We start from the raw sequence: 16,450 nt of genomic DNA on the forward strand, positions 1-16,450 counted from the left end.
ATTCTGGTGGCGGAGTGGCTGGCTGGTGTTTAAAGGCCCATGATATACAGGAATACAGAGAAGACAGTGTACAAGTGCCTTCTGGCCTGAAACTCTGTGACTATGAAAACTCCAGTTTTACAGCCCCAATGTAATTATGCTGCAGAGAAGGGTTACAAGCTATAAAGGGTTAAATAGAATGGAAAAGAATAATTACTAAAAAAACTGGGAAGCTGCTGTCTTGTCAGCCGGGAGCCCTATCCCAGGCCTATTGAAATTAACTGGAGTCTTTCCATTGATGTCACTGGAGATAAGATGACTGATGATGGAGAGTATTCAACTCCCACCTGAATCCATGGGAAAGCAGGAGATTTTCCAAGCGGTCAGCTAAGTTCTACTAAATCAACAACGGAGACAGAAATAAATATTACTCATATTTTTTCCTCTCTTCTGGTTCTTTTCAAAGGGTTTTTTCCATTTTTAAATTCTCTACATTTGCTTTATGGGGAGAAACGATCAAACTTGCCATGGAGCAAAGCCTGTTTTTGTATAAATCACAAAATCATTGAAATGTTGGGCTGGAAGGGACCGTGAGAAGTCATCTAGTCCAGCCCCTTGTGCCGAGGCAGGACCTAGTAAACCTAGCCCAGGGATCGGCAACCTTTGGCACACGGCCCGTCAGGGAAATCCGCTGGCAGGCCAGGCCTGTTTGTTTACCTGCAGTGTCCGCAGGTTCGGCCGACTGCAGCTCCCACTGGCAATGGTATGCTGTTCCAGGCCAATGGGGGCTGCGGGAAGCGGCGCAGGCTGAGGGATGTGGCGGCTGCCACTTACCGCAGCCCCCACTGGCCTGGAACGGAGAACTGCAGCCAGTGGGAGCTGCAATCAGCCAAACCTGAGGACATTGCAGGTAAACAAACCATCCCGTCCCACCAGTGGATTTCCCTGACGGGCCGCGTGCCAAAGGTTTCTGATCCCTGACTAGACCATCCCTGACAGGTGTTTGTCCAATCTGTTCTTAAAAATCTCCAATGATGGAGTTTTGACAACTTCTCATGGAAGCCTATTCCAAAGCTTAATTACCCCTATAGTTAGAAAGTTTTTTCCTAATATCTAACCTAAATCTCCCTTGCTGCCAATTAAGCCTGTAACTTCTTGTCCTACCTTCTTGTACTGCCTTCAGAACAACTGATCACAGCCCTCTTTGTAAAATATATCTGAAGACTGGAAGCAGATCCCCCCTCAGTCTTCTTTTCGCAAGACTAAACATGTCCTTTCTTTGACCCTTTCCTTCTAAGTCAGATTTTTCTTAACCTTTTGTCATTTTTGTTGCTCTCTTCCAGACTCTCTCCAGTTTGTCCCCATCTTCCTGATGGTGTGGCACTGTGAATTTCACACAGTACTCCAGATGAGGCCTCCCCACTGCTAAGCGGAGAGGGACAATTACCTCCCATGTCTTATATACAACTCTTCCGTTAATTCACACCCAGAATGATATTACCCTCTTTCACAACCGCATCACATTGTTGATTCATATTCAGTTTGTGATTCACTATAACTCCCAGATCCTTTTGAGCAGTACTACCGCCTAGGCTGTTAGTCTCCACTTCGTAGCTGATTTTTTCTTCCTAAGTGAAGTATTTTGCACTTGTTACTATTGAATTTAATCTTGTTGATTTCAGGCCAATTCTCCAATTGTTCAAGGTCGTTTTGAATGCTAATCCTGTCCTCCAAAGTGCTTGCAACCTCTCCCAGCTTGGTGTCATATGCAGATTTAATAATCATACTCCCTACTCCAGTATCCAAATCATTAATAAAAATATTGACTAATACTGGACCTAGGACTGACCCGTATGGGACTCCACTAGATAGCAAGGGGTTGGACTAGATGACCTCCTGAGGTCCCTTCCAACCCTGATATTCTATGATTCTATGATTCTATGTCCACCCAGTTTGACTACGGACCATTGATAACTATTCTTGGTATGATCTTTCAACCAGTTGTGCAGCCACCTAATGTTTATTTTATCTACTTTGCTTATGAGATTGTCATGTGGGACTGGGTCAAAAGCCTTACTAAAATCAAGATGGATCATGTCTATTGCTCCACCCCTATCCACGAGGCCAGTAACCCTGTCAAAGAAGGAAATTAGGCTGGTTTGGCATGATTTGTTCTGGACAAATCCATGCTGGCTTTTCCTTATAACTCTATTATAACTCAGAGTGCTTATGAATTGATTGTTTTAATAATTTGTTCCAGTTCCAGTTTCCACGTATCAAAGTTAGACTGATTGATCTATAATTCCCAGATCCTCTATGTTCTCCTTTTAAAAGCTAGGTTCTATGTTTGCCCTTCTCCAGTCCTCTGGGACTTCACCCATCGTCCAGGAGTTCACAAAGATAATGGCAAATGGTTCCAAGATTGCTTCAGCAAGTTTGTTAAGCACCATAGGATGAGTTTCATCAGGCCCTGCCGACTTGAATACATCTAACTTATCTAAATATTCTTTAACAAGTTTGTTTCCTATTTCGGCTTGTGCTCCTTTCCCCTTGTTATTAATATTAATTGTGTTGAGTCACCATTACACTTTTTAGTGAAGACTGAAGCAAAATAGGCATTTAACATCTCAGCCGAGTTATTAGATCTCCTTCCCCGCTAAGTAGAGGACCTACACTTTTCTTCGTCTTTCTCTTTCTCCCAACGTATTTATAAAACCTCTTCCAATTGCCTCTTATGTCCCTTGCAAGGTAAAAGTCATTTTGTGCCTTAGCCTTTCTGATTTTGTCCCTGTATGTTCATGTTATTCTTTTGTAACCCCTTAGCAATTTGTCCATGTTTCCAATTTTTGTAGGATTCCTTTTTGATTTTCAGATCATTAGAGAACTCCCGATGGAGCCATATTGGCCTCTTACTATTCTTCTACGCTTTCCTTTGCAGCGGGATAGTTTGCTTGTGTGTTTAATATTGTCTTCTTGAGAACCGGCCAGCTCCCCTGAACTCCTTTTCCCTTAGATTTTCTTCCCATAAAGGCAAGTAGCCGACGAATGCAAGGACACATCGGAGGGCTGGGAAGCATCGGTGAAACGGTGGCTCTCACTGAGTCACCCCGGCACTTCTCGTGGTCATGAGAGAGAGGTCTCTGCAGGTACTTCTGCAAATGCTTCTGAATCGTCTTAGACTATATCCCTGTGCGGCATTAGAATGAATCAGCACAGAGTCCATTTAGTGCCCACATCTAGGGCCTGCAGTAGCCCATCTTCTCACTTTATCGATTCTGGCCTGTGAACCATCACCCTGGGCTGGGTCCTGCTGTGTTGGAGTCAATGCGAGATTTGTCAGTGCCTTCTGCGGGTATTGGAGCGGGCCCCATGTGTGTCCTTGTGTTCGGAAGCACAGGATGCATTGCTCAGCTAACCGTGAATTTCCAGGGGTTCATTGCTTTCTGTTGTATCCTTAACACATCCACAATGTAGGTTTTGTTGTGAGGATGTGGCCTATACATCTGGGTAACTGAATGTGTGTGTGTGTGCGTAAGTATGACAGTGTGTGATTGTGTCCACGGTCCTGATCCTGCAACAGCGTCCGTACACCAGAAACTTTGTACCTGTGCAAAGCCCCACGGAAGTCAAGGGGCTCTTAGGCTGCACAGAGGTCGCTCACATGGCTCTTATTGCAGGATGTGTGTGTACATGTAGATCTTTGCGAGGTTATGTGAACGCATGTGCCCACACACCCTTGTTCATGAACAGAGAAGTGTGTTGTCAACGGGCCCTATTGTATCGATTTTAAACATTACATTTGATCTTGTTGGCTGGTGAGCTGGACGTGATCTAGGTATGGTTAAAACAGAAACCCATGTTATCAGAAACTAAGAGGATGCTCCTGCCCAAATGAGGTGGACAGAAGTTAGAGCAAAGATGGGCTGGCAAAACCTTTGTCGCTTGGCTTGGAAGTTTCAGAGATGCTAACAGCACTTAGAAGGGATGTTTCTTAATGGAGACCTAGAAAGTGGAAAAATATTGGGGATTGTTGTTCCCTTTCTTTGCTTCAGAGAGAAAGGTCTGAAAGCTTCCTCACTCTCCCCTTCTAAATAGTTTTAATTTGGCTCAGGGGACTGTAATATTAGAATTTCATGTCTTGTCTACCCTGCAAGTCTCCTGCAATGGCTGGAGAACTCCCCAGTGTGAGATCACAAATACCAAAGAAGTGAAAACGGAACGCCATGGAGGCGTTTCTAGTTCACTGTGGGCCAGCACCGGAGGACTAGCTTGCATCAGTCGTTGTATCATGGCTCTGCCCTGCTGGCATGACTCCAAATGAACTACAAATGCTCTGCTCAACCCAGGCTGGATATAGGTCACAGCCTAGGGGGACTGCACTGACTTCTGGCACAAGCAGCACAGGACTGAGGGAGTTCTGGGTTTGGATGGGGTGGGGGAGCTAGAGGGAACAATTCGTCTCAAGCTCGAAATCAGTGTTTCTCAGCCAGGGTCGGGGCCCCCTGGGAGACCGCGAGGAGGTTTCAGGGGGTCTCCCAAAATAAACCAGAGAGCAGGACCCGTGTTAGACTCGCTGGGGCCCAGGGCAGAAAGCGGAAGCGCAAGTCCCTCCTCCCTGGGATGAGGCCAAAGCCGAAGAAACTCAGCTTCATGGGTTCCCTGTGGTGTGGGGCCCCAGCAATTGCCCTGCTTGCTACCCTCCACCACCGGCTCTGGCTTTTAATCTACGGGTTATGCAGAAGAACAGCTGTTGTGGCACAGGTGGGCCATGTTGGGGCTGCGGTGGGGGGGCAGATGAAAAAGTTTGTGAACCCCTGCTCTAGATAAAGCTCGAGTCCATGCAGGGCCTGACTCCCCAGATGTTTAAAACTCTCTGGGGTTTGTTTCTTTTTCATGATCACCTATTTAACACTGGGGATAAACCCTCCCTTTGGTAGCCAGCCCCTCCAAACCTTTCAGCTAAGGCAGCCAAACCCGAATCTGCATCTCCGACACCCACAAGACATTCGCCACCAAGACCAGGAAGAAACTACCCATATTTCCAAGGTTGCAAAGGCCAGGTCTACACTACACTTACTTCAGTATAACTAAGTCCCATGGGTGTGAAAAATCCAGCCCCTTGAGTGACCAAGTTACAGATCGTAATCCCTGGGTAGACAGCGCTATGTCGGGCGGTGGAGTAACTAAGCAGATGGGAGAAAATCACTCTCTCCCGTCGGCTTAGAGCATCTTCAGCAAAGCCCTACAATGCAGCTGCACCGATGCAGCGGTTGTAGTGTAGACTTGCCTGAGGAAAAATGCTTTCAGGCCTTTGCTTCCTAAAGAACCCAAAAGGCTGGCACCTGATTATTTTCGGCAAGGCCACTTCCAAAGAGGGGTAAAGTGAACTGTGTGAGGTGCTGCCTTGTTGTATTTTAAATGGCATCCTATGGCCTTCCGCTGTGACACGGAAGTTTAGCATCGTGCGTCTCCCATTAACAAGAAGGAAACAAATAAATTAAAAAGAAATTTCCATCCTCGTGGAAGAAAAACCTCAAACTGTCCCAAATACCATTGCCTGGAGATAACATCAAACATTTAAAATATGATGCATTAGCAAAAGACAAAAGATGCCAGGGTTGTGTTTTTTCCTTCCTACAAGAATCCTGGGCGAGGTAGGAGGTGTTCATGCTTAAGCCACAAAGCAATTTCCACCGAAAATCGGTATCATCTGAGCAACATCTGAGGCCAAAGAGGATTTTGGCTCTGAAGTTGTTTTTGCCTCTCTTTGGTGACTGTGTTTGTCTATGTGACTGAACATTTGTGTTGGTCAGTGTGTGTGTGTGTGTGTGTGTCTGCACTTATTTGCCTCTGTGTGCTTGTGTGAGTTTGTGTCTGTGTGTCTCCCTATGGGTTTGTCGATGAGTGTATGTCAGTGTCTTTGGGTGGTTGGCTGTGTGACTGAATGTGTCAGTCTGCCTACATATGTTGGCACCTGTTTATCAGTTTGTGCGTCAGTGTGCATCTGTCTAGGCTTTCTCTGTGTGTGTGTCTGAGTGACTGCGTGTTTGAGTGCTTCTGTTTGTGTGGCTGTGTCTGTTCATCTGTGTCGGGCTTTGTGTATGTGTTTGTGTGTGTTTGTGTGTGTGCATGCAGATTTTCCTCTCACGGTTTTGTGCCACGCAGTTTGGGAGGCGTGTGGGTGGGTGTGTTGGGGATAGCTGTTGTGAAAAGAACAGTGGCACCCCCATCTCTGAAAATATTCCAGGGTTCATCACTCAGGCTCCAGTCCCTCAGTTTATAGCACTGACCCTACATGCCTGCTGGAGCAGGATGCAATAGAGTCTTGTTTTAACAGGGACTAAATTTAGATAGAACACGCGGTATTCAACAATGTCGCCACTCACCACAAAAGCGAACGCTCAGCCCAATCACTGCTGACCAGCGCACAGGAGAGACCCTTGTGTTTCCTGAGGCCAGTCAAACCAGCACCAGCAGACACATAGTCCAGCTGCTCTGGTTCAAGGAGAAGAATGCAAGATGGAAGGAGGGTGGACAATGGCTCAAACGGCCTTAAGCTCAGAGCAGCCAAACTACCCATGTCTGATCCTTCCCATTTCTTACAGAGAGGGAACAAAACCTGGCTTCCAAGCACCCTGCCCTTTGCATCTTGGGCCCCTCTCTGGTTACTTGTGGCTCCTGGGGTGGCTTTAGCAGAGCAAAGAGTTGTACTGCTCTAATTAGGTATTGAAGGATGTGTCTTAGAGGGGAATGGGACACACAGCTCTTTCTGCAGCCACACGAGGCAAGAAGCCAGCCCTGCCATGGTGTCTGCACCAAAGAAGTTCATATCAGAGCCACCGAAGTTGAACAATACCATCCAGCAGTAATTCAGTGACTCTTCACTGCAGAGATGGATTTTCCCTGATTCTTGAGACTTATGGTATCTCAGAGAGCTGCTCCAAGGGACAAAACAACCCAGCAACAAACGGACCCTCCAGCATATTTTCAGTCCAGTTTCAAGGCTGCTGGCTCAGGACACATCTTCTAGCTTTGCCCAGGAAGTTAAGGTTTTTGGAGCAACGGGGTCACCAGATGCCTGGTATGCTGTCTGAGGGGAACCCCTCTGAATTTGCCATTCCTAGTATGTGAGGAGATGGGGCACTTTGGAGAAGCTTTGTTTTGGAGGAAGCCTGTCCATGATCTACTCAAACTAAAACGTGGGTCTGTCTGTCCAAATATCCCCAAATTAACACAGTGTGCTCCAAGAGAGGCCAAGGAGATAGAGTCTTCCTGTCTCCCTGCCCAGATGTATTGCCCAGATGCCATGGTCATAGATCCTTGACGGACTCACTGCAGTGCTCACTTCATTCCCTCCAAGGAGGTAAGTGGGTATAGATTTGCGGGTCATCCTTCCCACAAAGAACCCATTACTCCCCAAGCGGGGCTCTGAAAGAGCCAGCACAGACCCCTCATGCCAGCCGACACGGTGGCAAACCCTGACTCCCACCCGAAGACACCATTCCAGGGCTGCCCACAGCCCCTGCCTTCCCTTACCTGTTTGCAGTGAGGTGGACACCAGCAGCTCTTAGATTTCCATGGCCATAGAGCAACCACTCCCTTCCTAGTCACATTATCATTTCCATCCACCTCATCCAGAGCGAGGCTCTCACCTCCCAGAGGCAGCCAAACAGTCCTTCACATCAGGGAATTGCAAGAGCGCTTGTTCTCGCTTGGTGTCTGTTTTCCCTGATTTCCTGCCTCTGATGTATCATAAGCAAACTTGAGAAGTCTGTTCTCAGCACTTGCTATAACCACAAAATGAACAGAGCTAATGAGACACTCAGGGGTTTCCTGCCAGTCCTGGACTAGTGGCTCCAGAGATGAAAGCAGCTGGTACAGTGCTGCACCGTAACCCACATTGCTTGGATATCACATGCCTGACATTTGCACAGGTGTCTCCAGGGACCCGATGGAAGCCCTGAGAGGGGCAACCAGCTCCAGGGCCCTGCTGCTGTTCTTCACTGGTCTTCTGGGGAGAGGGTGTTAAGAAAATATGGGGGGGAGGGGAGTGGAGGGAAGGGAAGGGGAGTGGGGGACTTTGACTTGTGTTCTCATTGGGTGACAAGCTCAAATGTTGCACATCGCAGCAGGGGAAACTGAGGAGAAAGAAAAAAAAAGCTTTTTGCCCCTCCTACCCCTCTCCCCGAAAACCATGGTCACCAGGATGACTACCAGCTGGTCAATCTGTGCAGCAACTGGCAACCTATCGGTGGTTCAGGGGAGGCAGGTTTGTATAATTTTTGGTGGTGCCCAGAACAGGTCCAAGTCGCGAACCCCCACTCCCACCCTCCTGCACCTGCCTAAGGCTCTGGAAGGGAGTTTGGCTGCAGGAGGCAGTTTGGGGTGCAGGCTCTGGGATGGAGTTTGGGTGCAGGAGGGGTATGAGTCTGGGACAGAGTTTGGATGCTGGGTGCAGGCTCTGGACTGGGGCAGGTATTGGGGTGCAGGAGGGGGGTTGGGGTGCAGGCTCTGGGAAGGAGTTGGGGTGCTGGGTGTGGGCTCTGGGCTGGGACAGAGGCTTGGGGGTGCAGGAGGGAGTGTGGAACGGGGTTTGGAGTGCTGTGTGCAGAAGGGGGGTTGGGTGGTGGATGTAGGCTCTGGGAGGGGGTTTGGGTGGTGGGTGCAGGCTCTGGGAAGAAGTATGGGTGCAGGAGGGGTGTGGACTCTAGGACGGAGTTTGGGTGCTGGCTGCAGGCTCTGGGTTGGGGCAGGGAGTTGGGGGCCAGGCTCTGGGAGGGTGTTTCGGTGCTGGGTGCGGGCTCTGGGCTGGGACAGAGGGTTGGAGTGTGGGAGGGGGTGCAGTGCAGGGGCCTGGGCCGGGGATGAAGAGTTTGGGATGCAGCAGGCAGGCTGCCCCGGGGTTGGGGGCCAGGGAGGAGGACTCCCTCCATCCCTCTCCCTACCAGCAGAAGCGAGCTCCAAGGGTGGGGGGCCCTCCCTGGGCACAACACTCACCGAAGCCTCCCCAGGTTGCTGCTCTGGAGGTCCAGCCAGGATAGGACCCCCCCTCGGAGTTCCCTCCCGGGGGGGGGGGGGCTGCCATGCGCCTCCTCCCCTCCTCCCTCTGCAGGCACAGCAGCTGCCTCAGCCTGTAGCTGGCAGTGGCTGGCGAGGCGTGGATCTGCAGGGGGCAGCTGCCCATGGCCCAGGGCAGGCAGGGATCTTTGGGGGAGGGGGCAAGAGGAGAGATCTGGCCCCAAACATCGGCGGAGCTGGACCCCCTGGGCCCTGAATTTGCTGGAGTCTGGGCACCACAGACCCATACAACTTGCTGCCCCTGCCATGGTCCCAATCCCCATCATATCTGAGCGCATCACAATCCTGAGCCCGGGGCTGAGTGAAGCCCCAGTGGCCCTGGGAAATACTCCGGGAGAATTGAAGCCAATTTCTTAGTGTTGACTGGGCCAGGGAGAGGAGGGGTGGGGGAGCTGAAAGGGTTTGTCTATTTAAAGGAGTGTTGTGTTTGCCTTCTGAAAGGCCAGAGTAGATAAGCCCAGGCAGCCTTTAACACTTGCTAAACTGGTGGAGTTAAACCTTAGCTGGAGCCTTTGTTCCTACTTCAGCCCAGCGGCTCTACTCCTCGCACTGATCCTTTTTTTCGCGGTAGCCCCAGTGGCCCCACTGTGCTTGGTGCTGTACATACACCTAGCAAGTGACGGTCCCTGTCCTGACGTGCTTACACTCTAAATAGAGAGCCGGGGGTGGAAACAGAGGGGACGTGACCTGTACAGGGTCCCAGGTGTGACGCGAACACAACTCGGCAAAGTCACAGGCCAATGGCCCAGCCACTGGACCACACTGCCTTGCCACAAGACACGGTGACCTAAGCCCCAGCATCCAGCAACACCATTAACCCAGCTGGAGTGAGAGAGTCTCTGGAAGAAAACAAGGGCTTTGATTCTTTCTCCCTCATCCAGACAAAGAAGAGCGGAGTCATGAAGCTTCACTTTCAGCCCCTCTCCAGCAGACATGCGCTTTCAGTTGCTGGAGACAGCAGAGGAACCGCAAAGCTATTGTCTTGGCTTGTTAGATCAAATGTGAAGCCACAGGTATGAACAGCCTGCGCTGGGCAGGGGGAGGGGAAGACAGGAAGCTGAATCTGGGGCAGAGCAGTTTGAAGAAGGGGTTGTTGCCGGGTGTAGGGCAGATAGCCCAAGCCCAGCACAGAGTCATTTCCATCTACACTTGTAACAGCACTAATGAGCCATGGGCAGCCTCATCACAGCGCAGGCTCTGGCACCTTGCATTCCTCATGCAGGTCATTCAACTTCAGCTAATTTGGTGTGTTGGAATTAACTGCACTGTGCACAAGGCTCTCAGGATATCCTGGGTTGGGACTCTGTCCCTGGAGACTAGACAATCCCTGCAGAGCATAGTGCAAAGCGATGGAGGGAAATCTAAGATGTTCACAAGAGACAGGACAAGAGAAAATGCTTAAACTTCTACAGTTAAGCTCTCTTACCCAACAGAGATGCTAACATTGAGCTCTGGCCAGATTCCAGCTGATATAATTACATTCTGCAGCCCCAATTTCCTCTGCAAGGGTGACAAGATCTTGACTTCCTGTCCTAAAGTATTGTGTAATGCTGCGGCCTGAAGTCCTGGCCCCACCCCGAAGATGGCTGCAATTCAGTGGTGGTTGGAGTGCTCTTCTCTTGGATATGGGTTGGCTGCAAAGGGCTTTAAGGAGCTTTCAGAACAAAAGGTGCTGTAAAAACAGCTAATGCCAATTCATTATTATTATTTATTGCCGGTCAAAAAATGAAACAGTAGTTTTGTAAAAATTGCAAGTTTTCCGTGTGTTTCTCTGCTTTGTTTTGGAAGGGTTTGAAATGGCCCCACTTTTTCAGAACTTGTCCTGATTTTTTTTTTTAATGAAAAACATTATTGAAAAGATTAGCAAAATGGTGAGCAACATACTTTATTTACTGATAACAATTTTGAGAAAACCTGTCCAAACTGGGCTTCCCCATAAAACTAAAAATGTCACTAACATTACCAATTTTTTTTTGCAAAAGATTTATAAAGAACAACCCAACATTTTAATTAAAAAAAACTTATTGTATTAAAAATTTCAACTGGGTCTATTTATTATTCAATCCAGGAAATCTTCCTTTATTTCTGTTGAATATTGTGAGTATAATGATCACTTAATGGGATCCTTCAGTGCAACTCAGAGCTCTCGGTTCTAACAGAGGTAATGTGCTGTTATGTTCTGAGCGGGGAACTTGGAGTCAGGACACCAGGTTTCAATTCCTGGCTCTGGGAAGAGAGGGTAGTTTAATGGTTTGAGAAGAGGACCAACTCCTAGATCGTCCTCCCAGCTCTGTCACTGGTTTGCTGCGTGTCTTTGGAGCAAGTCATGCCCTGTCTCTGTGCCTCATTCTCCCCCTATCTAAAATAGGCAGAATGATACTGACCAGTCTCAGCTGGTTTGAATAGAATTTGTAAAGTGCTCTGAGATCCTTGGATGAGTGCAATTTTTTTATCCATTTGTGATTGTAAAAACTAACGTTCCCCTGAAAATTACCCTCGCGGCGGAGATTTCCAAACACTCCTGTAAAAAGTTCCAGGGGAAAACTGCAAATGTCTTCAGGGATGATCACACTAGGAGATAGCAAGAAGGTGAAACATGGAGCACAACCAACGTGCCTCTTTGCACATAGAGGAGAAAAGGCACCTGGCTAGGCAGGGCTGCTCATAGGTTCACTGTGAAGTGGGTGCTTGCCTCATCTGAGGCCTCAGCTAAACCGAGTGGAAACAACAACACCCAGCGGAAGTGAGAGCAGCAAACCCAATGCTCTCAGCGCTCGTTAGAAGGCAACCAAACCAGCAACGCTGAAGGGGGACGGGTGAGGGCACAAAACCACTTGCCAGCGTGGTCAAGGACGGATAGGCTGAGCAGCCCGAATTGGAAGAGACGGCTGGTCAGAGGCTGAGAGTCAAGGCAGTTTTGCTTCATTGTGTGTTTCCGCCTGACCTGTGTGTTTCTGTCTGTGGGTGGGTGGGTGCGTGAGTCTGAGCGAGGAGGCCCCGTTTGTCAGTGTCCCAGATCATACACGTGTCTGCAGGTCAAAGGGAGCTGACTGTGTGTATGTCCCTGATCAGCTGTGTCTGGGGATGGAGCCAGGCTGAACTGTGTGTGAGAGACAGAAGGAAACAAGGACACCTTTGCAGATGCTGTCTTTTATTTCTGCACGGAAACTTTTTTCTTGGGTTTTCTGCAGCAGCGAATGGGACCCAGCAGCGTGACGTGCATCTCAAATGCCTTAGTCCTCCCCCTCTCCCCCACCCAGCTGAGCCACGAGGCTCCCAGGCTGGGGAGAATTCACCAAGCTGCTCACCAAACCCTGCCCCGTCTCGGCAAGCACCTGCCACTGCTGCCTGTGCACCTCTGGTCCCGCAGCGCTAGTGTTTCAGCTCAGGCAAGTGTGACTCCAGGGTTAACGTAAGTGCATAGCGCTGTGCGTTACAGACACTGCTTCCTAAGCTAGGACAGAGCTGGCTGAGGAGGGACTGGCCCCTAGCCAGAGCTATGCTACTGGCGTTGGAGGGGTGGGGTATGTGAGCAGCACTGGTTTCATGGAGCACACTCACCTGTCTTTGCAAGGCAGGCCCAGAAGGGGTAGCATGGCTGCTGCAGGGCCTGAAACCAGTCACAGGCTCCAGTTCCTCAAGGGGCCACACTGAGCTCCACCTGGGCTGGGGGGAGCTCAGCGCTGCATTGACTTGGCAGGTCTCTGCAGCTCTGGTGCCAGGCAATCCATGCAGCACGTTAGCCCAGCCTCAGTTTGGTCAGGTTTGGTTTCTAGCTGGCTGCTGTATCTAGCGCAGGACACTGCAGGGACTGACCAGAGGCGGCTGTGAATGGCAGGAGAGGGTCAGGCCACAGGCTGCGGCATCTGACGAGAGGTGGCAGCCCTGCTAGCCCACAGACCTGCAACACCAGTCATCAGGGAGGGGGGAATACGCTGTACACTCACCACTTCCCTCGGCTGCCGTAACTGGGCTGACCGCTACGCTGGCCTGTATATAACCCGACCCACCCGCTCAGGACCTGAGCCTTCAGCCTGAGCGTCTAGGTATATGTGCATGCACATGGGCCAGGGTTGGGGCGCGGCGAGTGGTGCCTGCTAATGCTCCCAGCTGTGGATGGGCCGTGAAGAGGTGCCCAGCCCAAACAGCCCTGGGCAGGAGGCCAGGGCCCTTAGCAGAGGGAGAAGCGCCGGGAGTTGATGTTCATGCGTGTGACACCAATGTGCTTGAGTGGCGTGGAGAGCAAGAAGGCAGCCTTGGGAGGAATGTTGCAGAGCAGGTCTGTGTCCTCCTCACAGCCCTCCAGGCCAAAGGTGGCATTGTCCAGCATCTCCTTGTGCTGGTGGCACACCTGCTCCACCTTCAGCTGGTGAATCTGCCCCCGCAGCTGCATCAGCTGCCTCGCCAGCTGGTGATCCACAGCCTGCATCTCCTGCTGTGCAGAGGAGGGAAAGGGGAGCCTTTAGGGGCCCAGCCGGAGCACAGGTCACCCCGTCACTGAGCCAGAGCGCAGCCCTAATGCAGAGTCCCAGACATACGGAGACACACAGACAGAGGTACAGACACGTGAGGTGTGTCGAGTGGCAGCCTGCGGCAATGCATCTCAGAGTCCGGCTCAACACCGCCCGGCTTGCACGGGTCAGGCCGCCATGCTAAGAGTAGCCATGTAGATGATATGGCATGGGCTGGAGCTCAGCCTTTGAAGTCTAGGGATCGGGTGGGCTTAAGAGCCCAAGCTCCAGCCCAGGCTACACTATCTGCATAGCTATTTTTAGTGCGGTAGCCTGGCTCTGAGAGTCGCTGCTGCAGGTTGCGGTTTGCTGTGTAGACAGGCCTATGGAGACACGCTGCTAGACACACACGGACACATGGAGACACACCGTCAGAGACAACCCGGAGACATGTGAACACACAGAGACACACAGACAGAGACATGCCACCAGAGACAGCCCCGAGACATGCAAACATACAGAGACATATACTGCCAGAGACAAGCTTGAGACATTTGAACACACAAGAGACACATGGACAGACAGAGACACACACCACCAGAGACAACACTGAGACATGCAAACACACAGAGACATACAGACAGAGATATACTCCACCAGGGACAACCCCAAGACATGCGGTCACACAGAGACACACGGACAGACAGACACACACTACCAGATACAACTCCGAGACATGCAAACACAGAGACACACGGACAGACAGAGACACATACCACCAGAGACAACCTCAAGACATGTGGTCACACAGACTTATGGACAGAAATAGAGACATGGACACATGGAGACACACTGCCAAAGGAAACCCAGAGACATGCGAACACACACAGACACGTAGACACTCAGCAACAGATGGACAGAAAGACACACGGATAGAGAGAGAGATACACAGACACAATGACATGCATGGACTGAGAGAGACATACAGATGGATGCACAGATATACAGAGATGCATAGACAGAGACAGACACCCACGGAGATATCTGGACAGAGACAGACACACAGAGAGGTACAGACAGACACACAAACGCAGAGGCACAAACACATTGAAATGTGGAGACAATCAGAAAGACAAGACGTGTGCGAGCACTTACAGACTCGTGGACCGAGCTGGGGACAAACATACAGTTGCACTGATGCGCGCACGCGCGCACACACACACACACACACAGAGGCCGTGTCTACACTAAGCAAAGACGGGTTGCAACAAATGGTGCCTGGAACACCTTGAACTGGTAGAACATGTGCACCCCCCTAACATCTGCACATCGGAGCTGCCCAGACCTTTCACAAGCATTGATTGCAACAGTTGGTTGCAACCCCAGGAGTGAGGTGTTTCCTTTGGGTCCAGCTGAGCCGGTGCTGGCTACAGCGGCTTCCCCTTAGCACGGAGAGGACAGCTGTGAGATGTGATGCTTGTGGATGCACCAGACTGGTTCAGGGAGGAACCATGTTGCCATGAATCCGCCCTGATTCACTGCAAGGGTAAAGGAAGCAGCCCTTCCTGGCAGGGGGTCCCCCTGCAGAGAGAGACAGCTCACACACACACACACAAATGCTCAAAGACAATGTCAATCAAGGCCTATAAACACCAGAGTTAGGGAGAAAAGTAGGCACTGAAATGGGCATGTTGGCGTTGAAACGGCTCCTTTGTACATGGACAATACAATGCCAAACACCAGCTGGGATTCCAGGGATACTAACCCAGGGAATGAGCCCTGCTCGAGGTGCTGAGGGCTGAAGTAAGCAGGGTGATGGAGAACAAACCAGCCTCATGCCACCTTTAAAACTGACCCCCCTGGGCCATGGATGTGACACCCAAGCCAGGTACAAATTGAACCGCTGAGCATCCAGCCCATGGCAGGGGCTCTCTCTCCTCCTCTCCAGCATCCTTTTAGTCCCTCCCCTTCCCCCAGGAGTTCTCTTTAGCCCTGGGGATGTCAACCTGAGCTCCACAGCCCAGGAGCCCTCCTGCTGCGGGGCCTGGGATAATGGTTTAAGATCTCTTGCCTTCTCTGTCTCTTGCTCTTCTCCCACAGAGGCCGTGCTCCCAACAGAGCTACCAGGGGATACTTACCAGCTCCTTCCTGAGCCACTCCAGGGCATCATCCATGGTGGCAAACCCACAGATGCTCCTGGATGGCATGTCGGCTTGAGTCCCCTCCAGAAACACCTCTCTGCCCTGCTCTTCCTTCAGTGAGCTGATGGCTCCCTCCTTGACCCCGTTCCTCCAGGACTGGCTCTGCACGCGGGCCTTCCATTCCAAGTAGGAAGGCCTCCTAGTCTGCAGCTTCAGCTTGGCCGTCAGGGCCTTCACGCTGTCCAGGTTCTCCTTGTCTGAGTTCGACTCCTCTTCCCCTAGCTCCTTGAATTTCAGGTGGCTGAAGGACATGGTTGTGCTCGCAAGGTGCAAGAGTGAGGAGCGTTTGCCTCTGGCAGAGCTGGCTCACTCTGCATGTGTGCGTGTCAGCAGGAGAACTATTTATTTCTGGAATGAACAATAAAGCCTTGGAACTTGGTGATGATTATAAACGAGCAGGAACTTTAATTGCCTGGAGGCCTGGGAAGGTGTTTTTAAAAAAAAAAAATAGATTATTGTCTCCAGCTGGGAGGAGACACCCTGTTCTTTGAAAGGAAGTTTCAATGGGGACATAAAGGACTGTAGGAGCGAAAAGTAATTTATCCCACGGATGCGCCTTCCCTTCCCGGTCTATTATTGGGACAGAAATGAAACTGCTTCTCCACCCAGCTCCGAGATCAAGGGAGGCTGAAAGGTCACTTGAGATTCAGGGCTGCTCCAGAGCCATAGAAAGAAAGAAAGAAGCTCTGTTCATGGCTTTTCCTGACCCACCCCCAGGCACTTATACAGCCCCAGAGCAAA

General features: G+C 50.6%; 2 protein-coding genes across 2 annotated transcripts in view; both read right to left on the minus strand.

Moving 5' to 3' along the window:
* LCK (LCK proto-oncogene, Src family tyrosine kinase) overlaps window positions 1-7,689 on the minus strand; it is a 29,437-nt gene extending 21,748 nt beyond the window's left edge. The window contains exon 1 of the mRNA XM_032787806.2: window positions 7,516-7,689. The gene's annotated coding sequence lies outside the window, so the exon portion shown is untranslated. The remainder of the gene's footprint in view (window positions 1-7,515) is intronic.
* A 4,200-nt stretch (window positions 7,690-11,889) lies between these two features.
* FAM167B (family with sequence similarity 167 member B) lies at window positions 11,890-16,193 on the minus strand. The gene is made up of 2 exons (XM_032787815.2): window positions 15,647-16,193; window positions 11,890-13,492 (listed from the first exon to the last, which is right to left on the minus strand). The coding sequence occupies exons 1-2, from the start codon at window positions 15,959-15,961 to the stop codon at window positions 13,229-13,231; spliced, it is 579 nt and encodes a 192-aa protein (XP_032643706.1). The 5' UTR covers window positions 15,962-16,193; the 3' UTR covers window positions 11,890-13,228.
* Window positions 16,194-16,450: the final 257 nt, after the last annotated feature.

The sequence above is a fragment of the Chelonoidis abingdonii genome, chromosome 25 (genome assembly GCF_003597395.2).
Source record: "Chelonoidis abingdonii isolate Lonesome George chromosome 25, CheloAbing_2.0, whole genome shotgun sequence".
NCBI lineage: Eukaryota > Metazoa > Chordata > Testudines > Testudinidae > Chelonoidis > Chelonoidis abingdonii.